The 23,065-nt window shown below is 34.9% G+C and overlaps 1 protein-coding gene across 1 annotated transcript; it reads left to right on the top strand.

Annotated features, from left to right (window-relative positions):
- The first annotated feature begins 20,240 nt into the window (after nucleotides 1-20,240).
- Nucleotides 20,241-22,134, top strand: LOC110649947 (alkane hydroxylase MAH1). The gene has a single exon (XM_021804710.2). The coding sequence runs from the start codon at nucleotides 20,529-20,531 to the stop codon at nucleotides 22,044-22,046; it is 1,518 nt and encodes a 505-aa protein (XP_021660402.2). The 5' UTR covers nucleotides 20,241-20,528; the 3' UTR covers nucleotides 22,047-22,134.
- Nucleotides 22,135-23,065: the final 931 nt, after the last annotated feature.

Here is a 23,065-nt window from a genome sequence, read left to right as displayed (position 1 = left end):
CCTCATCCCAACACAATGGGTTTCTACATTTTCTGCCATATAAAGCTTCATATGGAGGCATCCCAATGCTTGATTGGTAGCTGTTGTTGTAAGCAAACTCAATCAAAGGCAAGTATGTGTCCCAACTGCCTTCAAACTCAATCACACAAGCCCGTAGCATGTCCTCCAAGATCTGAATTACTCTCTCAGACTGGCCATCTGTCTGTGGTGGAATGCTGTACTGAAGTTCAATATAGTTCCTAGGGCTCTCTGAAGACTACCCCAAAATCTAGAAGTGAACCAAGGATCTCTGTCAGATACGATGGATACTTGCACTCCATGCAGTCTTACTATCTTATCAATGTACAACTTGGCTAATCTTTCTAAACTGTAGTCTATCTGTATTGGCAGAAAATGAGCAGACTTGATCAGTCTGTCAATAATGACCCATACTGCATCATAGCTCTTCTGTGTCCTCGGAAGTCCCATCACAAAATCCATAGTTATTCTCTCCCATTTCCATTCTGGTACTGGTAGTGGATGTAACAAACCAGCTGATACTTGATGCTCTGCCTTTACTTGCTGACAAGTTAGGCATTTGGAAATAAATTCTGCTACATCTCTTTTTATACCCATCCACCAGTAGTGCTCTTTCAGCCCTCTATACATTTTTGTGCCACCAGGGTGCATAGCAAAAGGAGACCCATGTGCTTCCTTTAAAATGATCTGCCTCAAATCAACATCATTAGGAATGCACATTCTGCCCCGTGAAGCAGTAGGCCGTCATCTCTCACTGAGAATTCTGGTTTCTTGCCCTGTCTGACTTCTTCTAACAGCTTCTGATACTTCTGATCATTCTGAGTAGCCATTCTGATCTGATTAATCAATACTGGTTGTACATGCCATACAACTGCTGTTTGCCCCTCATCATTAATCTCTAAACTGGCATGCAGTTCTCTCAACTCATGTACCATAGAAAAATGAGAAACTTGTAGACTTGCCATAGTCTTATGACTTAAGGCGTCGGCCATCACATTAGCTTCCCTGGCTAATAGTCTATCAGACAATCATAGCCTTTTATCAACTCTAACCATCTCCTCTGTCTCAAATTTAACTCTTTCTGGGTGCCCAGATACTTCAAACTCTTATGATCTATGTAGATATAGCACTTCTCCCCATATAAATAATGTCTCCAGATCTTAAGAGCGAATACAATAGCTGCTAGCTCCAAGTCATGTGTCGGATAATTCCTCTCATGTAGTTTCAGCTGGCGTGATGCATAGGCAATGACATTCCGCTCTTGCATCAGTACACAGCCTAACCCATTGTGAGAAACATCATTGTAACTGTGTATTCTTTACCCGAGGTAGGTAAAGTTAAGACTGGAGCTTCAGTCAAACATTTCTTCAACTCATCAAAACTCTATTGGCATTTATCCGTCCACTGAAATTTTACATCTTTTCAAAGTAGCTTAGTCAATGGAGATGCCAACATGGAGAACCCTTTCACAAATCGGCGGTAGTATCCAGCTAAAGCCAGAAAACTGCGAATCTCCATGATATTTCTGGGTGGTCTCCAATTAAGGACAGCTTCTATCTTACTTGGATCTACCTTGATGCCTTCTACTGATACTACATGCCCCAAGAAGGATATTTCCTTTAGCCAAAATTCACACTTCGACAATTTGGCATATAGCTGTTTCTCCCTCAAAGTCTGCAGTACAATCCGCAGATGTCTATCATGCTCTTCTGCACTCCTCGAGTAGATCAATATATCATTTATGAATACCACAACAAACTGGTTGAGGCATAGTCTAAAGATAGTGTTTATCAGATCCATAAAAGTAGCCAGAGCATTAGTCAACCCGAATGGCATGACTAAGAACTCATAATGGCCATAGTGGGTTCTAAAGACAGTTTTAGGAATACTCTGCTCTTGCACTTTCAGCTGATAATAACCTGATCTCAGGTCAATTTTGGAGAACACAGCTGCACCCCTCAACTGATCAAACAAGTCATCAATGCGGGGCAATGGATATCTATTCTTTATTGTCACCTTATTCAACTGCTGATAGTTAATACATAAGCGGAGAGTGCCATCTTTCTTCTTAACAAACAACACTAACGGTCCCCAAGGTAACACACTAGGGCGGATAAAGTCCTTATCAAGCAGCTCTTGCAACTGCACTTTCAACTCTTTCAATTCTGCTGGTGCCACTCTATATGGTGTTTTGGAGATTGGGTCCACACCAGGTATAATATCAATCTTAAACTGCACTTCTCTTTCTAGAGGTAATCTTGGCAATTCATCAGGAAACACATCCGGAAAGTCACATACGGTAGGGATGTCCCTCAGTGCTGGACTCCCCCTTGAGTGTCTATCACATGTGCCAAGTATGCTTCACACCCCTTTCTGATCATCCTTCTGGCTAGTGCAGCCGAAATAATGTTTGATGGTAGTAACTGCCGCTCCCCATGTATTACCATATCACCGTACAGAGGGAGACCAAAAGTGACTATCTTCAGTCTACAGTCAATCATGGCGTGATGCCTAGCTAACCAATCTATGCCCAAGATGATATCATAATCTCTGAAGGGCATTTCAATTAAATCTGACAGAAAAGTGTGTCCTTGGATTACCAAAGGATAATCTCTACAGATTTTATTGACCCGGACCTCTTGTCCTAATGGACTAGTTACTAGCACTTCAAAATCCATTTTGGCACACGGAACCACAAGAGAACTAACTATGCTAGCACTAATATATGAGTGGGTTGAACCCGGATCAAACAGTACGAATACATCTTGATCAGAGATAGAGAATGTACTGGCTATAATATTGAAAGTCTCAGCCTCTTTCCACTGTCTCATCGTGTAAACCCTGGCTGGAGCACTCCCTTGTGCTGACTGGCTAACGGTACCCTGACTGCTAGAAGCATTGCCTCTACCTCTGCCTCTTCCTCTACTAACTGGTTATGAACCTCTGGTAGCAGAACTCTGAATAGATCCCTCAGCAGTAGTAAGAGCTGGCCCAAATCTACGGACACTAGTACAGTCCTTAGCAAGATGGCCCATACTTCCATAATTAAAGCAAGCTCCTGTTGCCCAGTAACATTCTCCCCCATGAGTCTTGCCACATGTCTCACAGGGGCGGGGAGGATATGAACCCCTAGTCGACTGCTGAGCAGATCTAGGGGGTCTCTGTTTGGAGAATCTGCCCCTTCCGAACCTTCCCCTCTACCTCTGCGTGGTCCCCTAAATTTTTTCTTCTTTCTAGATGTATCATTGGGACTTTGCTCTATTGATTTTTCCCCTTTATCTTTTTCTGATTTTTTAGTATTCTCGGATTTCTCTTTCACTGGTGTCGCTTCTAATTCAATTCTTTCTAACTCAAGTGCCTGAGAGATGAGCTCAGATAAGCTACTGTGTCTGAATCCCACTACTTGCATCCTTAGACTGGGCTTCAAACTGATCTCAAATCTCTTGCACCTTTCTTTGTTGGTAGACAGGAGACTCCCAGCATAGTGGCTTAAGCGGGAGAACTCCCTCTCGTACTCTGCCACTGATTTATTCCCTTGCTTTAGACTTAAAAATTCTTATAATTTTTGATCCATATATGCATTTGGGACATATTTCTGTCTGAACTCTCTGATGAAGTCATCCTAGGTTAATACTGGCGATTCTGCCAAGCTGTGGGGGATCATCTTCCATCAGTCATACGCATCCCCTTGCAACAAAGACACTGAATACTCGAACTTTAGTTCATTCGGGCAGTGCAGTTTCTTGAACACTCGGTCCATCCTCTCTAGCCACTGCTTTGCCTCTAAAGGTTCTACTGTACCATTGAATTCTGTCGCTTCATACTTCAACAGCTTGTCATATTGTCTGACTGGAGCTTGAGGTTGCACCATAGAAGTCCGAGGTGGAGTGGAGCTTGAGCAGGCATACCCCCAGCCATCTGCTGGGCGAATTGTGTAAGAAACTGCGGCATTTGTGGGGCTGGTGCCACCGACCCACTAACATTTTACAGAGCTGAGGCTTCCCCTTAGGCCTCAGCCTCTACTAACTGCTCAACTGAGCGATCCCCTTCTTCCATTTCTGTAACACCCTCACTGTAGCAACTCCGTACATTCTACGGTGATCGGTCGGACTGACTAGAACGTCCGGAAAAATATTTAAACTAAAGTCAGGAACCATAATTAACTCAAATATTAATAAGAAAAATTTAGTAAAAATTTTAGAAATAAAATACAATTAAGTCAAATGAGCCGGTGCCCAAGCGATGGGTAACCAGAGGGAAGTTGCGGTTCTCGCAACTAGGAGCCTTAGACCCAGGGAAAAATTCATAAAATAATTTTTGGGACTCCAGAGAAGGGTCATTGAGGTTCCTATGGCATTAGAATACCAAGAAAATATTTAGAAAAATTTTTCAATCGGTACAGACAATTTTGACCCGTTAAGCCAAACGGAGGGCATTTTGGTCATTTCGCCTTTAGAGGTGATTTTTGGCCGACTTGTCCAGTTGAGTAAATAATTATTATGACATAAAATGTGAATAAATATTGCTAAAAATTAAATTGAAAATAAGTAGAGAAGAAAAGAATGGAAAATGAGAAAAAAGGACTTATTTATGACATCATTATGATGTCATTTGAAGTTCCCACCAATCACATGTAAACAACCAATTAATTAACTAATAAAAGAGACAAAAAAAGACTAAAGAAATTGAAAAGCACACAGCCATCTCCTTCCCCATTCCAACCGCACCATAGCCAAGAAGAAAACCTCCATTTTTCTTCTTCATTCAAGCTTGCAAATCCCTCTAACCTTACCCCAAAACCCTAAGTTACCTTCACTAAAATTTATCCACACACCCTAAGGAAGCTTTAGGCAGCTACAAAGAGGAGAAATTCTAGAGTTTTCACAAGCTCAATAAGTTGAGCAAAGAGGTTAGTGCTATATTTCCTCTCTCACTCTTTTAATCTTTGTTAGAGCATCAATTTAAGTTAAGAAATTGTAAAAATTTGAAGTAAATTATATATGTTAGAGTATCTTAAATTTTCGGCAGCCCTAGGAAGGAATGAGTTTGATTTTTTTAATGGACTTAGAGTGAATTAGAGATTATGTTTAAAGTGTATACATATATATATACAAGGAATGAAAGAGTTAACTAAAGAAATTTGTGAAAACCATGAATTTGAGCTAGGGTTTAGGAGTGAAAATTTGACTTTGCTTATGAAATTGTTAAAGAACATTTTAATGGTCAATTAGTGTCCATTTGAGGTAAGTTGACCATAATTAGGAGTGAACTATTGCATGGCAAAGTGAAATGGGCAGGCTGCCTAGTGACAGCAGCAGGGAGGCTGTAAGTCCAACCTGTTTGGACTGCTATATCTTTGGCTGTGTAGGTTCAATTGGTGTTTGGCCAATTGGACATGAAACTAGACTTATAATGACACAATTTTGCTGAAGAAACCATGCCCAAAAGACCAAATCAAGAGGACCAAAAGTTGGCCCCAATCCGGATACCCTGTAATCAGCTTCTGCAGAATGACCAAATGAACAGTAACTGTTCATTTGGCCATAACTCACTTTAGAATGGGTCAATTGACCTGAAATTTTTACAGCAATAATTTAAGACATAGACAAACAACTTTCATGAATAAACCTACCCCAAATTATGGCCATAACCTATTCAAAAATGCAATCACACTCACTGTTCATGGTACTGTAGATTTGGTAATCCTGCAGTTTTGGCAATCCGGCCAGCTTTGGTTTTTGGACCATATCTGGAGCTACAAAACTCCAAATGGAATGATTCAAAAAAGGAAATTCAACTAGACAAAATAAGGAACAACTTTCATGTTTACTATTTCCTCAAATTCCCACTGCAACAGGGCCCAATGGAACAGTAAATTTGGATCACAAAAACTAAAAATTCTGCTCTCTAGGTTTTAGGTTTGGAAATGGATTTAGGAGTTAATTCCAACAAATTTTAAATGCAAAATGTGGTATGTTGGGAGTGTCAAAACCAATATACCTATTTTCTATCCAAAAGTCAACATTTTTGTTGACCAATGAGGTGAATAGTGACACCAAAACTTGAAATTCAAAATTTGAAATTAGAAATGCATCTAGGGGACTTTAAATTGCAATTGGCAATTAATACTAGCAAATGTAAAACTCAAAATGTGGGATCTTGGCGTAATTAGAATTAATATATCCATTAAGTATAAAAAAGTCAACATTTTGGTTGACTAGTAAGGTAAATAGTAATCAAAATGATTAGTAAATTAAGACGAAGACCTAGAACCAATTCTAAGCTTAAATGCTTAGAATTGTATGACAAATGTGGACTATGCATCCTAGTCAAAATTGTTAAAAAAAGAAATTAAGGCCATAAATTTGAAGTCCATGAAATATTCATGGATTACTTGAAACATGAAAAATAAGTCACCTAATTGATGTGAATAGATAGTTAGAGCTTATATGCTCATCACAAATGGAATTCATAAAATATTAATAACTCAACTTGAAATATAAAATTTGTGACTACATAAGTAGATTCTTAAATATATAAATGAGAAAGGAAAAATGTTTTGAATATAATGGTACATGTGAACCATATTAATGTATGAATGAGACATTATTTCTCATTATTGTAGAGAGGAGAAGTATTTTGAGTACAATGGTAAAAAAAAGATAATTGATGTGAATTGTGATCATATAAATGATCAAATGAATGTATGAATTATAATTGAAATTTATCATTAAATAATAAAGTCATAAAACACAATATATTAATATTTAATGATATTATGTGCCCTTGTATTGCCTAGACACGTGTGTCAGATTGGATAGATTGGCATGCCAATAGGGTATTGTTTTAGCAGTACTGTGAAAGGCTTTATGCCCGTATTTAAGGCTTTATGCCCGTATTCATGGCTTTATGCCCGTATTCATGGCTTTTATGCCCGATTATGTGTTATCATGGCTTTTTAGCCATACTGACTGCATACGTGGTTGACGTTCTGCGTCCCATGGTATGACGGCCTAAGGCACCGCGGTGTCCTGTGCCAACGACCTGTTATCCAGTTTAGTCAGCCTGTCATAGGTTACTTGGGCAGTGTAATTTATTGAAACAAATTAAGACTATTAGTAATTAAAAATGTTAGAAATCAAATAAATGAGTTAATAAGACTTCAAAAGAATTAGTTACAATTATGAAATGATCCAAACCACATAAAAATTGTTAAGTAAAATGATAAAAGAGTTGCAAAAATAGGTATAACTTAACTAAATATTTTAAATGTACCTTCTATTGCCATATAAATATAAACTGAGTATTTTTATTTATTCTGTATGTTGTACATTATCACTGTGAATTTCGGAATTAAACGCTTCCAAAGCGAAACAAATGAGAACAAAAGATAATTAATATTAGACACATTGTATTAAATTAAATTGATTCTTAAATATTCAAATTATGCTTCGTTCTTTCTTTATTTGTATATTTTATTTTCTTGTTCTATTATTGCACCACTAAGCAGCAATGCTTAGCGCGATGGATTTGTTTCCTCTCGCAGGTACTTTGACTAAGATTTTTGGAGTCCAGATCTGCAGAAGTGGCTGGAGTATTCAAGGTTGTCACCTCCTCAGCAATGCATGTAGATGGGGCCCATATAGATCATATTTTGTGTTTAGTATAAAATGCTAGATATTGTATTATAATGTAGATTATGAGCAGGTAATTAATAGAAATGTAATGTAATTTAATAAATTAGCTTTTTCATATATAATTAATTTATATATCATGTAAATTATGAAATTATGTAAATTAAAGAAATTTGAAAATTTTACTTATGTGATTTGAGCATGAATGAGATTGTATGGATTCGAAGACAGATTTGAAATATATAGATAATGCATGGAAATGAATATGAAATTGAGATATATGAATGATATGTGAATTATGAGATGGTTATGAAAATAATTGATGAGATTTTATTTGTAAAATATTATTGAAACTTTCAAACAGGTAAATAGTAAAACACGTCAACTGGTAATAAAATAGGGGAAACTCCACTGGTTTCTCCGTCGAAAAATAATTAATATTAAAATATAATGAGATCAAAATATGAAAGGAATAAAGTAAGATAAGATAGGGTGCTCCGGCACCGATTGTAGCACGCCTTGCTCGGCTACACTGTAGTCGGGTGAAGGGTGTTACAATTTCAAATTGGAGTTAAGATATCTCCTGAACAAATAACACAAGGAGATTTCCCTTTGTTAGTTCGTATTTATGATGTAATGCACTGTATGTAACAAATAACGACATTGAGTAGTTGTACTTATCAAAGAAAAGACACAAATTCACAAATAAAAACATATTTCAAAAATTCGCTCTGATACCACTAAAACGTGTCACACCTTACCCCTCTGTAAGGCATAACATGATCCCATAGAATACCTAATGAACTACCGAACTTTACCTACCGATAACTCATTAAGTACCCTACAAGGGATTTTAAACCATTTTCTTACTTTTTTAGAAGTGGTGAGCATTTTCTTACATTTAATAAAAGTTTAAAAACTTGTTCAAAATTTTTGTCCATTTTGTTTTTACACAAATTTTTGAAAAAATTTCGGCAGAGTGCCGTCTGTATTTTAAGAAAATAGTTCTTCAAAAACCTGTAAAAATACTTCCTATAATTCTTTTCATCAAAATCCATCACTACTACAACACAATCAATACAATTTTTCCCAAACTCCAAAATCCAAAATAATTCTCAATTCTATTATCATCAAAATAATACTAAATAATTTCATTCATATTTCATTAAAGTAAAATCAAATTACATTCATCATCCAAAATATACATGAGAAAATCCAAACTAATTTTATTATAAACTCTATACAACTGCTCAAGACTAATTTGTACATGTACATATATTTACATACACCAAAATATAAACATTACATTCGGGGTATAAAATTATATCCGACAAAACATCAGGGTTATAGCTCTAAGATCCTCAGCAGCTCACTCTGCTGCTACTCTAGTCTCTATATCTATGACAGCAATAACAGTCATCGCTGAGTACTATGATTCAGTGGTGCACAACATACTAAAATAACATTTATGCATAATTCCAATCACATTTATTCAAATATTGAACTGAAAATGAAAAACAGATACAAAACATGATTTATAAACTTTTAGTCTAAACAATTTTATTTAGGAAGTCTCAAAACGAATTTCATAAAAACACACAGTTATATCATGCCATTCACAACAATATTCATCTCAATAGCCGGAGGCTTATGAGAAATCACAAGGCTAGCTAGCTCAAATATATAGGTACCCATTCAAATTTCTTCTTCTACTAGCACACACCTCAACACTTCAACCAGAGAAGGAATCAAAATTCAAAACTAATTTCTTCCACTAGTCATGCTAGTGAGACATTCAAATATATGGTCATGACACTGTGGTTTCAAAACTATCTTATCAATTTATCAAACATTTACTGACAATTAAATCACATATCATCAAATTTCCAACAATTTAGATAAAAAACATAGTGTACATTTCAATCATTATTTTGCAACATAAATAAACCACAAATCATTTCATGCACTTTGCAAAGAAATTTTAAAGAATGTTTATGTTGTGCATAAACTTTATACGAGTCGCCTTTTGGCCTTGACTTGATGCTTCGGGTTATTTTCCGATATTCTTTTCAACTGAAATACACAGTTTCACAGTGTTTCATTATCATAATTTATCATAAGTCCAAAAATAAATTCAAATCTATTTATATCTAACTTTAATATGTTAAACTTGATGTTCATTAAAATTTGTATTTCAGGGTTACTATTCACGATATTATTCAAGTCAATTTATTGACTCTCTAATGCTTAATAGGTATGGGAATTTCAATTTCACCCACATACCACATTTTGGTTACCTAATTTGTTGGTTTTGGTTGTTTTCTCAAACTTTAAGTTTCTTGGGCACAATTTTAAATTTTCAGTTTTGATGTCCTATTTTGTACTGTTCCATTGGTCATGTTGCTGTGGTAATTTGGCTAAGTTTTCTTCATAGAAGTTGTTTCTTATTGTCTTAACTTTATTTTCCTTTTTGAATCACTCCATTTGGAGTTTTGTAGCCCAAGTTATAGCCATTTGAACATGGCTGGCCGGATTTGGCATTACCAAGAATTTTGGGCAATTCCTGGTTATTGGCAATTTTTGTGTGTTAACTGTAGGTGAGTTTTTGGACAGGTTATGATCAAAATTTGGGTTTGTTTTCTTCATGAAAGTTGTAAGACTATGTCTCAGCTTTCTTTCGGTATAAAATTCAGGTCATTTGGACCTTCCTAGACCAAGTTATGGTCATTTATATAACTACTATTTATTTGGTCATTTTGTACAGGTTAGTGTCCCAATTCCAGATTTGGCCTAATTATTCACTAAGTTATGGTCACTTTATGGGCATGATTCCTAAATGAAAAATGTGCCATTTTGTGTCTAGTTTCATTCCCAATTAGTCTCACACCAATTGAGTTGGTAAATTTTCATTTTTGGTCCCTAAAAGGGACCTAGGTCAAGCTGCCTACAGATTAACCCTAACCTATCCGAATTGGAACTTGTTTCCAACAATTCATACACACCAAAAATGGTCACAATTGACCATTTCTCAACTCAAATAAGGTCAAATATATCAATTGACCAATTCTCAACTTTTTCTCCAATTTTTTATAAGCTCAAAACCCTAGTTATATACATTTCAACTCTAATGCAATTTAAAGTGTATATTCATGATCTATACACCTAATTCACTTCAAATAACCATTCAAACACCTCAAACTCATTCATTTCGAACCCTAACCCTAGCTGGCCAAAATTTCTATTTGGTCCCTCAATAACTGTTTTTGTTTGATTTTACACAATTTCTAAGTTAATTAAACTAAAACATAATCATTTAACTACAAATTTTCAAGTTTAGAATACTAACCTTGTTGAGACAAAATTTCCTCTTCTCAACTCTTTGATTCCTTTTTCTTTTTACTCCTAAGTTGCTTAGCAAGGTTCAAAGACATGATTTAATGGAGGAGTTTATGGATTTAGGTGCTTGGATGTAGGCTTTCTCAAGCTCAAAGTGGGCTTCAATGGAGTTTTTGAGAGAGAGACCTGAGAGAGGTGGGGCGGCTGGTTACGTTGAGGAAGATGAAATGAATTTTCTTTTTATTTTTATCTTTTAAGTATTAGGATTTATCCCACAATTTCAATTTTTTAAATATTAGGTTTATTACATCATGCTTATGTCATGCATGATGTAAATAAACCTTTTTCTTTCCCTTTTTCTTTTTCATTTATTTTTTTTCATTAGTTCTTTAATTTAATTCTTGATCTCAAAATTTTCTTTTCTCAAATTTTATTGGACAGTTAGGTCAGGAGTCAGCTTTAGGGGTGAATTGACCAAATTGCCCCTCGCTGGTTCAATCCGGTTTGCAAGTTATTCGATATTTCTTCTGGATCACTGACCTAATTATTTGACCTGCTTAACAATTCTTTTCTGTGATTTTCTCTTTTCCACTGTGTTCGCAATAGTCCTAAGGACTACGGCGTCACATTTTTCTGTTCGAAATTTGAGTTTAGACTGACCTTGCAGTCATTTTCTGAAAAGGTCACACATCGCTGTGACTCCCGGCTCTTTTAACTTCTGGTGTTCTGTTTTTCTTATTTATACTTAACTATTTGACAATTACTAATTATTTGTGTTCAGGGCTTCTCTAGGTGTCTTAGATGTGGTTCTAATCTCTTTAATTGTCAGAACCGACACCGGTCACCGAAACAATGAAATGTACCAGGCTATACAAATAGGGGTGTTACATTTATCCCTCCCATAATTTCTTGTCATTAAAATTACCTTCAGTATGCCACCATTTTTTCTTCTCTAGCTGCCATGGTAGTTTCTTTTTTTACAAGTGTTCCATCATCATCCATGCATATATTTTTTAGATAATATTACAAGTATGCCACTACATTCATGATTGAAAAAATACTCTTGGTTTTGACAATTTACAAAAATATCATATTGTTAAAATTGGCCTTCCGTTCAAAAAACAGCTCCCACGTTCTAAAGATTAAAAGGTGTCATGTTTATCCCCTTTAATTATTTACGAATGCCATTGCAAGAATTAAATAAAGGTAATTGTACATATTTAATTGGATTAAATTACTTAGTTCAATAATATCATCACTGATAATTAATTAGTTGTGAGCATATATACCCTCCTTTCAGAGTTTATTGCTCTAAATTTCTCTATTTTAATATCACCCTTATCTTAAAAAAAGATATAGGCTTTTAATTAAAATTAAATAAATTTATATGCACATTAATGCGTAAATATTTCAATACAAGTATAATGTGTTATTTCCAAATATGAAGGCCTTTTATTATTGGTTAAGATTAATACTTAAATATACTTGAAATATAAAATACACACTTAATGTATTACATTATTTATTACTTGTAACAAAGTTTGCACAACCATTATTTTTGAAGAAAAATCTCTAAGGGCCACAATGCCCACCAAAAAGCTACCAACGGCACACGTTTACTCATAAGGCATTGACAAAGCCATCAACGGTACATGTTCACCCATGAGGCATCGACAAAGCTATCAAAGGCACACGTCCACCTATAAGGCATCAACAAAGCCATTAACGGCACACGTTCACTCATAAGGCATTGACAAAGCCACAACGGCACACATTTGCCCATAAAGCATCGATAAAGCCACCAACGACACACGTCCACCCATGAAGGCATCAATAAGTCATCTAAGGCATTGATAAGCCATCCAAAGAGGCGTTGACAAGCCATTCAAGGCATAATTCTACCCAAAGAGTCATTGATAAGCCATTCAATGCATAAGTCCACCATAAAGGCATTGACAAGCTGCGTAAAAGGCATAAGTCCACCCAAAAATGTGTCAATAAGCCATCTAAGGCATAAGTCTGCCATGAAGGCGTCGATAAGCCATCCAAGGCATAAATCTGCCTAAAGAGGCGTTGACAAGCCATTCAAGATATAAGTCCGCCATGAAGGCATCTACAAACCATATAAGGCACAAGTCTACCCAAAGAGATATTGATAAGCCATTCAAGGCATAAGTCCATTATAGAGGCATTGACAAGTCACCTAAAAAGCATAAGTCCATTATGAAAGTGTCAATAAGCCATTCAAGGCATAAGTTCATCCAAAGAGGCATTGGCAAGCCATTCAAGGCATAAGTCTCCCATGGCGTTAACAAGCCATCTAAGGCATAAGTCCACTCAAAGAGGTGTCAACAAATCATCTACGGCATGAGTCCATCATGAAGGCATTGACAAACCATCCAAAGGTATAAGACCATCCAAAGAGGCGTTAACAAGCCATCCAATATACAAGTCTGCCTAAAAAGGTATTGACAAGCCACCCAAATGCATAATTCTGCCAAGCGGTGTTGACAGCCTACCTAAGGCACAAGTCTACCCAAGGGGCGTAGAAAAAGCCATATAAGGTATAAGTTTACATAAGTTCACCAAGTGGCATAAACAACCCACCTAAGACACAAGTCTACCTAAAGAGGCGTCGATAAACCATCCAAGGCATAAATCCATCCAAAGAGGCGTCAAAAGCCACCTAAGGCATAATTTCATCATTAAGGCATTAGAAAAGCCACTTAACAATGGCAAAAGTCTGTCACGTCAAGGCGTTAGAATGCCCTACCTTAAAGGCAATAGTCCACCACTCTAATGTTTTCAAGACAATAACTAGCCACCCATTAAGGCAACATTACGCCAATAAAAATATTTGAGGCAATAATTCGCTCAAAATTTTAAAGTAATAGTTTTCTTAAAAATCTCAAAAGGCTTTATGACATGGTCAGAACTTTGTCATCTAATATATTATTAGACAATGAACATAAAGATTCATACTGTAGGGGGGACTAATGATACACACACACACACACACACACACACACACACACACACACACACAATACCACCCTAGAATACTCGAGTCCTAGTCCAATATAAACATTATCCACTAAGGATAAGTATCCCACCTTATTGGGGATTATGAATCTCACTCTAATTAAACTTTCTCCAAAATAGGAATCCTATCTCAAATACTAAATCCTACTCCAAATAGGAGTCTTTTCGATGCCTATATAAGGAGTTCAAGCCTCCATATTCAGGTACATTGTTCTCTTTAGTCAATTTATATTCTATTAAATACTAATACTGATTTAAATATCGGAGAGGTTACCCAAGACAACTCACCCAGTGTTCTCTCTTGTCTTGTAGGCCCATACTCACAGAAAAATCTATGAACTACATCAAATACAAATTAATTATTTCTATGCTAAATTTTAATAAACGGATACTCCTTGCCCAAGATCAAGGCAACTGGTCAGCGCTTGAAACAAAACATCCAATGTGGCAGTCAAAGCGTCAACGCTTGATAAAACTAAGCTAACATAACTAACGTAGCAGTTAAAAAGTCAACACTCGATTAGAGTCAAAACCAAACCAGAGGCTGCTCAACCACCTAAACTGAGCTAGGTCAAATCAAACAAAAGATAGTTCGATCTAGCTGGGCCAGACAACAACAAGAGAAGGAAGTAATGTTATCACTTGGGAAACAAGCTGAGCAAAACCTATACTGTAACACCCCAAAATTTTAAAATTTATGAGCATTTTTGGTATTTTAATTTTATTTAAATTTTAGGAATTTTTTTGAGATTTTTCGGATTTTAAAAATCGGGTTCGATTTTCCGAAAATATAAACTTTGATGATTTTTAAAAATTAGTTTAAAGACCACGTGGCAAAACTAAAAATATATTTAGAGTCTACGTATTTTTCTGAGTTTTCTGGAATTTTTTTCGAAATTTTTGGACCTCGTTTTCGATCTCGAGGCAGAGTAAAAATTCAAAATTTTGTATTCTGAATCGAACCGGCCGAATCGAACCGGCCCGGATCGGACCGGTCGAATCGGACCGGTCTTCTTCTCTTTTTCTTCCTCCCGCGCGCGACGTTCCCTCTCCCTTTTCTCTCTCTTTTCTCTCTCCTCCCTCCACCACCTCCTGCCACGGCGCGCCACCACTGCCACCCGGCCGGAAACCCACGCGCGAATCCCCTCCCTCGCGCGCGTGGCGTTTTGGCTTCTCCGGCCAAAATCCGGCCGATCCGGCCACCAATTGGACCGAGTCTTGTGTCTAAAATCATCTACTCGACGAGAGCTTTCCATAGACACAAAGAACGCCGAAATCCATTGAGCGGTTTGTCCGATTTTTGCTCGGGAAGTTTTTAGCCAATTTCGACTTTTGGGCTAGATTTCTCGAAAATCGTGAATCCCACGAGAAAACCGAGGGTACCAGCACGCTCCACTCGTCGAGAGCTTCGCGGCGACATAAATTTCAAATTTTTCCGACACCGTTTTTCGGTGGGTCCTACGAAACTTCGTAGTGTTTTTTCGAGCATTTAATGAGCTTAGAAAATTCTGAAAAATTTATGTACTAACCCTCGTGTTATGGGCTTTGTGTAGGTATCCTCGATTCGCGGAAATTCTGAAATTGCGCGGACCGTTACGAGAAAAGTCTCGAATTGGACCGAGGTTTTGGCTAGCCCCATTGTCGGGCGTCGGCGCGTTCCCGAAGTCGGAATCGGCAAAGGTAAACCCGAACCTTGCTTTTTCGTAATTTTCTAGTGCTTAAATAGGATTAAAAATCCGTAAAATATTCGTGGTAGCTTAGAAAATTATGATTCTTTTTGCAATAGCTTAGTAATATTGCTAAGGACCACGGGCCAAAGTTTTAAAATTTTTAGAGCTGATTTGGGCAGTTTTTGCAAAAATGGTCAATTATAGGGACTAAATTGAAATTTTACATATTGTGATGGATGATTGATTTGATGGGCTGTGTGATGTGATTGAGTTGTGGATTATGGATTGTGAGTATAGAAGTGTGTTTTGAGCCCTTTTGCAGGTTGGGTAGGTCCTAGGTATAGGGGAGACTCTGCCGGATTTTCGGCACGACTTAGGACGTATTGGTCTTTTTCTTTATTTGTATTGAGTCAGATTGTATTAAATAATTGTAATATAATTGTCAGGTGACAGACTTTTTCCTCCGCCCAGCCGCCACAGTGATTGTCGTCAAGTCTGTGAGTAAAATATAAATTTTAATTGTAATTTCGATATTATTATATGTTCAGCATGCCCATGCATCACTTATATGCATATATTTATGTAGTTAAACTCTAGGCACGATTTATGTTGCATTCATAACTGTTAAAGTGCCATGAATGTTGTTGCGGTAATTTGGAGCAGTGTGCGTGCGTTGGCGTGCGTGTGATGTGGTATGGACTATGGATAGGACGGGTAGTCACGGCTTGAGTTCTTCGCTGGGACCCGATCCTTGAGGGGTAGTCACGGCTTGAGTTCTTCTGGGACCCTCGATTTGGTTATTAAGTGGAAGTCCGAAGTGAGTTCTTGGCACTGAGTTGGATTTAAGAGAGCTGTATAGGGGATCAGCTCTCATATATTATGATTGATGCTACAGGGTGCGTGAGTGCTCCAAATTACCTTTTTGATGTTATGATGTGAAAATGTTGTTGCTGTTGCATTTCACTCCACAGGTTACATTAGTACTAGATAGTTATAGAGATTATGGTTAAAATTGATATTTTACTCTCTGAGTCGAACGCTCACTCCTGTTCAAAAATTTTTACAGGCCACAGGAGGATATTTTTGAGGTTAACCTGCTTTCTCCCTCGCAGGTCAATTACTAATGTTTGTATAAACTGGTTAAATCTTAGGATTTCCGCATGTGTTAGAAATGTTTATTTGATTTGGGTCTGTAAACTAAATTATTATTTTGGGACCTGTAAACTTAATATGCTATGCATGTTTGATGGATTGGATGAGGGAGCTGAGCTCCCATTTATTTTTATGTTGATAAGTATGTGGAGGGTGAGCTGAGCTCCCCAATTGAATATATATTGTGTTTACAGGTCGGGTGAGTCGAAAACTCCCCGTTGGAAAGTCCATTTTATAGCCGAACTCTGTCCGTTTGTTTTCTTGAATTTGGGCCCAAATGGGCCTTAGAGTTGGGTTAATGAACAGTTAGACTTACTACGGGCCTCAGGGGCTTTGGGCTGGCCCAGGTCCTAGTGCCGGTCCGGCCCATAGGTTGGGTCATGACAAATGCCGAGCAGTAGTAGCATTAAACAAAGATCAAACCCGATTTTTAGGAGACAATCTCAGGATGTCAACTTGAGATTGTCTCCGTGATTGAGGCAATGAGTATTATCCCTAAAGCCTATAAATATCAAAGAAAAACCAAGAATTAGATACAAATGTACTGTCAAAATGAATACTAAATCATTCTCTTATTATCTTGTTTTCAAATGACTATTTTCTGACTTAAGCATCGGAGTGCTGGCCGAAAGGCCACTGACCTCACTTTTCTTTATTTTACAGGCTTACGTGGCAATAGTATTGGTCTCTTGAAATGCATGGCAGCACCATGAACCATCAATTTTTAAAACATAACATGAATAAATAAATAAAAAACAATTCTTTTATAAATTAAATTAGAGGAATCGATAATCTTAACTTGTGTTTGGTAAGGAAAAAAAATTCCTAGTACAATTAAAACATGCTAATGCTATACTAACACCAATAAAAGGAAAATTTTATCTTAATTACAAAATTAACACAAAATAATTTCCATGCATAAGTTGGGAAATTATTGGTTATTTAAAGTTAAAAAATTATTAAAAAGACTCAAAATAATGCTTATTTACTTATATAAATATGAAATTCAATTATAATGATTTATAGAAAGGCCCACTTATATATAATTACAAAAATACTAAATTCGTAATATAATAATTATTACTGTTTGCTAGTAACTATAAATTATTTATATTAAGAGTTTGTTTGGCAATCTTAATTATTTTAGTAGCTATCAACTATTTTACTAACTATTAGTGGTTATATATTAGCGATTAGTAGTTAGTTATTTATGTAATAATTTAAAGAATAAGCATTTGATAAAAATAACTATTATATTAATAGTTAAATATAAAATAATGGCATAATCTTTTTTATAATGGTCAAAACACTCTCTTACTTCTAAAAATTAGAAGAGATAACATTTAATGAACTATTTTCTTAACATCTAAATATTAATATAAAAACTATGTCATCAAAGAATACAACTAAGAGGGATAAGTCAAAACACTAAACACTACCTTAAAATTATTGCCAAACAGTGCCTAAGCATTTGATAAAATTATGTATAGCTATTATTGTTGATATGTAAAATAATTAATACGTATATATGAAATAATTTATTTTATTTTATTAATTTATCTTATTGAAATAAATATATAATTCTTAATTTATTATATTATATAATTTATTTTATTATTAAAATAATTAAATAAATAATAAATACTCTAAAAAATTGTAATTCAATAACCTAAGAAGAAATAAAAAAAAAAAAAAAAACTTCAATTATGATTCTATTTAGTATTGAGATTCAAAATTAAAAATATATATTTTAAAAAATATATTATTTTAAATAATTAAAATTTTTTATAAAAAATTGAAAATAAAAAATATAATTGTATATTTATTTTTTTTATTTAAAATATTACCTAAAGTACACGTGTACTTGCATGAATATTGTTTTACTGGTGACATTTATGTTGCTTCACACTAAAAAAAATAATAATGTGTTGCTTAATTAAGCTTCTACTGTACTCTGCATTTTTTTTTTTTTATGTCGAGGTTAATTTTTTCAAATAATAAAAAAAATACCGCAATTCATGAAACATTTATATTGCAACGGTGATTTAAAAGATAGTTGATAGGCTTTTATTGAGGAAAAATTATTATTTGGTTTTTGCATTTTAATGAAATTAATTTTTTAATTTTTATATTTTAAAAAATATAATATTTAATTTCTATAAAAATTTTCGTAAAATAATTTAGTATTTTCGTCAAATTTTTCAATAGTCAATATTGGTCAACCTACTATTAGTCTATCTATTTTAGTGAAACTAATTAGTTAGTTTTTATATTTTAAAAAAACACATTATTTAGTCTATGTAATTTAATTCTATTAACTATTTAGTTTCATAATTTTTTATACATAAATTACCCTAATTCTTTTCAACTTATTTCTTTGTTATCCTTTCTTATTTCTCTCATCATGTTTCCTTCTCTCTACACCCACACCTTTCTCCCCCTTATTCTTTCTTTGTTTTCATCTGTCAATAAAAATGGTATAAACTATCTACACAAAAAAGTTAATAAGTTTCTTTCAATTTCTAAATAATTAAGAAAAATTATTTCTAAATAGATAAAACATAAAAATGATATTTAAAGATTTGAAAATTTAAAAAGATATGTAAATTAAGATTTAGCCTTCACATAGCAAAATTTCTATTTTTATCTAAGAATATATTTTTCAAAATACATGAATCAACTAATTAGTTTTACTAATATAGAAGGACTAAAAGTAGTATTTTTCAAAATATAGGGATCAACTAATTAATTTCTTTAAAATATAGAGACTAAATAGTAGTGTGAATAGTATGGATAATGAAAAATTTAACGGAGGGACTAAATAGTTTAACAAAAATTTTTATAGAGACTAAATAATATATGTTTTTAAAATATAGAGGTTAAATAATTAATTTTGTTAAAATATAGAGATTAAATAATAATTTTCCTTTATTAATATTAGTTATCTACTATTCTTTTGAAAGTTTATCAAACAAATTAATTTGACTATTTAGATGATTATCAATTATTAGTTGAACCAAAAACCTCTTGGAGGTGATATGTTAGTTGAACCAAACACCTCTTGGAGGTGATATGTTAATTGCTGTTTTCATAAGTTGTTGATTAATTTTTTTTGTTTATTCACAATTTTGAGTATTTTCAGATAATTTACGTGTATGGATATTAAATTTCATTTAACATTAAAATTATGGAGTTTTTTTTCAAACCAAAATTATGGAGTTAAAAAAGCGTTTTTTGTAAAAATATTATTTTAAATACTATTAGCAGCAATTTAGAAAAAAATTCTCAACAACAACAATTTTTTTTTGGAAAGGAAAATAACTCATTTTTTCCCTATTTTAAATCTTAAAAACTATTGATTTAATAAGCTAATTCATATAATATAATTAAAAATCATTTCCCAGTGAATATGGTAGGATAAATAATGTGTCTTGCCAGGCCCAGCCCGTAATTATCTATCCAATTAAACAATATATTTCAGATTCAACATATAATTAAATATATAATTAAATTAAACAATTATTTTATAGCATCCATAAATTTCCTAAATTTATATTTGATTGATATATTTATAAATTGTCGCTGGAGAAACTGGAAAGCTATTTTTATATTGTACATAGAGAGAGAGACCAAGACTCTGGTTTCAAGAACTCAAAGTAGTGCGCAGAGCTTAGCAATGGCCATAGTAACCATTCTTGAGATCTTCGCAGCAGTCGTTAGTTTTGTGTTGTTTCGCTTTTTGTTCAAAAAAAAGGGCAAACCCACAAATTGGCCAGTCGTCGGTATGCTGCCGAATTTTCTTTCCCGCCTTCACCGAGCTCACGATACAATCACAAAAGTTGTTGAGCGAAATGGGCAAACCTTTTTCTTCCAAGGTCCCTGGTTTACCAACGTCAAATTGTTAGCCACAGTTGAGCCAGCCAACGTCCACTACATAATGAGCGCAAACTTCTCAAACTTTCCTAAAGGAACCGAGTTCTCCAAGATCTTTGACATTCTGGGACGAGGGATTTTCAATTCGGATTCAGAATGGTGGAAGAACCAGAGAAAACTTGCTCAAGCATTGATTAACCATCCGCGGTTTCACCAGTTCTTGGTGAAGACCAGTCGGGACATGGTGGAGAAAGGGCTAGTTCCAGTCCTTGAGCATGTAGCTGAACAAGGATTAGTGGTGGACATGCAAGATGTATTTCAGAGGTTCACATTTGATATCACATGCATATTGGCTACAGGCTACAATCCAAGATGCCTGTCGATTGATTTCCCAGAAGTAGAATTCTCCAAGGCCATGGATGATGCTGAAGAAGCGTTGTTTTTCAGGCATTTAACGCCTGAATGGCTCTGGAAGTTACAAAGGATTCTAAGAATCGGACCGGAGGGGAAAATAGAAAGAGCTTGGAAAATTCTAGATAGTATATCAGCAGAATATATCTCAAGGAAAAGAAAACAACTCAGCAGTCTATCACTTTCCTCAGAAGATGAATCAGAGGGTGTTGATTTGTTAACATCATATATGAGAGATGCTGAAATCATGGGATCTAAACCAGACGACAAATTTCTAAGAGATACCATTATAAATTTGTTACTTGCAGGGAGAGACACCACAAGTTCTGCTCTCACATGGTTCTTATGGCTTGTTTCCAAGAATCCTCAAGTAGAAAGCAAGATCAGAGAGGAGCTTAAAGCAAGTATGCCAGCAAACGAAGCAGAAAATTGGCGACTATTCAATCCACAGGAGGTAAACAAGCTAGTTTATCTTCATGGTGCACTCTGTGAATCGCTAAGGCTCTACCCACCAGTTCCATTCCAGCACAAGGAGCCTATCAAGGAAGATGTGCTTCCAAGCGGGCACCGAGTGACTCCTGAAATGAAGATAGTGATATGCTTGTATTCAATGGGAAGAATGGCATCCATATGGGGAAAAGACTGCTTCGAATTTAAGCCAGAAAGGTGGATTACAGAGGGAGGAAAGATCAGGCATGAGCCATCATACAAGTTTTTAGCTTTTAATGCAGGACCAAGAACTTGTTTGGGGAAAGAAGTGGCTTTCGTTCAGATGAAGACGGTGGCAGCTGCCATAATCCATAACTACCATGTTCAGTTAGTGGAAGGGCATCCTGTGTCTCCTAATATCTCCATTATTCTTCAGATGAAACATGGCTTGAAGGTGAGGATTATCAAGAGATGGGTTTGAATTATTATTTAGTAATATGTCTTCTAATTATTAATAATTCCCTCCATGTTGAACTCTTTTTTATATATAGAAGAATAAGATTTTCTCATGCTACAGGCAAAATGCCTCCTAAATTTCAACCAAATATATAATGCAAAAAAAATTATCTTGTATATTTATTTTTATTTTGATTTATCAAACACCTAAATATGTCCATTGCAGATATATAAAGATATGTAAAAACAACTATAAAAATGTTAACAGGACTCATTTAACAAAAAACAATGTTAATATGGATAAAAATGTTATTTAAGAGTAAGAAATATGAGAGATATATGGTAAAAAATATGTTAAGAAAACAATAAAGATAAAACTGATTTCAATAAGGCGTTTACTGTTACTTGTAATTTTTAATCTTTCGTTAATATTGTTTAATTACTTAAAAATAATGGATTAACTTTTCATCTCATTAATTTTTATGCTTTTTGAGAAATTAAATGTTAATCTTAAGGGGTCTAAATTAATTGTCACGACCCAATCTATGGGCCGGACCGGCACTAGGACCTGGGCTAGACTAAAGCCCTCGAGGCCCGTAGTAAGCCTAACTATTTCTCAACTCAATCCTAAGGCCCATTTGGGCTCAATTTCAAGAATTTAACCGGACAGAATCCGACCATAAAATGGAACATACAACGGGAAGTTTTTGACCCGCTCGACCTGTAAACATAATATATAATAATTTGGGGAGCTCAGCTCACCCTCCACATACTCGTAATATCATAAAATCAAATGTGAGCTCAGCTCCCTCATCCAATTTAGTCATGCATGCATTTAATGTTCTTATAAATTCAACACAATATTATATTACAGTCCCAAATTGGTTAAAATACTCTTAACACATACGGAGTCTAAAATTTGACTAAATTGAACAAAATACATTAGATATTACTAATTGACCTAGGAAGAAGAAGAGCATGTTAGTCACAACAAATAATCCTCCTGTAGCCTGGAAAAATAAGATGAATAGAAGTGAGCGTTCG

The sequence above is a fragment of the Hevea brasiliensis genome, chromosome 7 (assembly GCF_030052815.1).
Source record: "Hevea brasiliensis isolate MT/VB/25A 57/8 chromosome 7, ASM3005281v1, whole genome shotgun sequence".
Classification (NCBI taxonomy): Eukaryota; Viridiplantae; Streptophyta; class Magnoliopsida; order Malpighiales; family Euphorbiaceae; genus Hevea; species Hevea brasiliensis.
The sequence above is the reverse complement of the archived record's forward strand: the minus strand, read 5'-3'. Positions and strand labels throughout refer to the sequence as shown.

Coding starts and splice junctions, on each gene's coding strand:
- LOC110649947 (XM_021804710.2), top strand. CDS start 20,529: ATGGCCATAGTAACCATTCTTGAGATCTTCGCAGCAGTCGTTAGTTTT.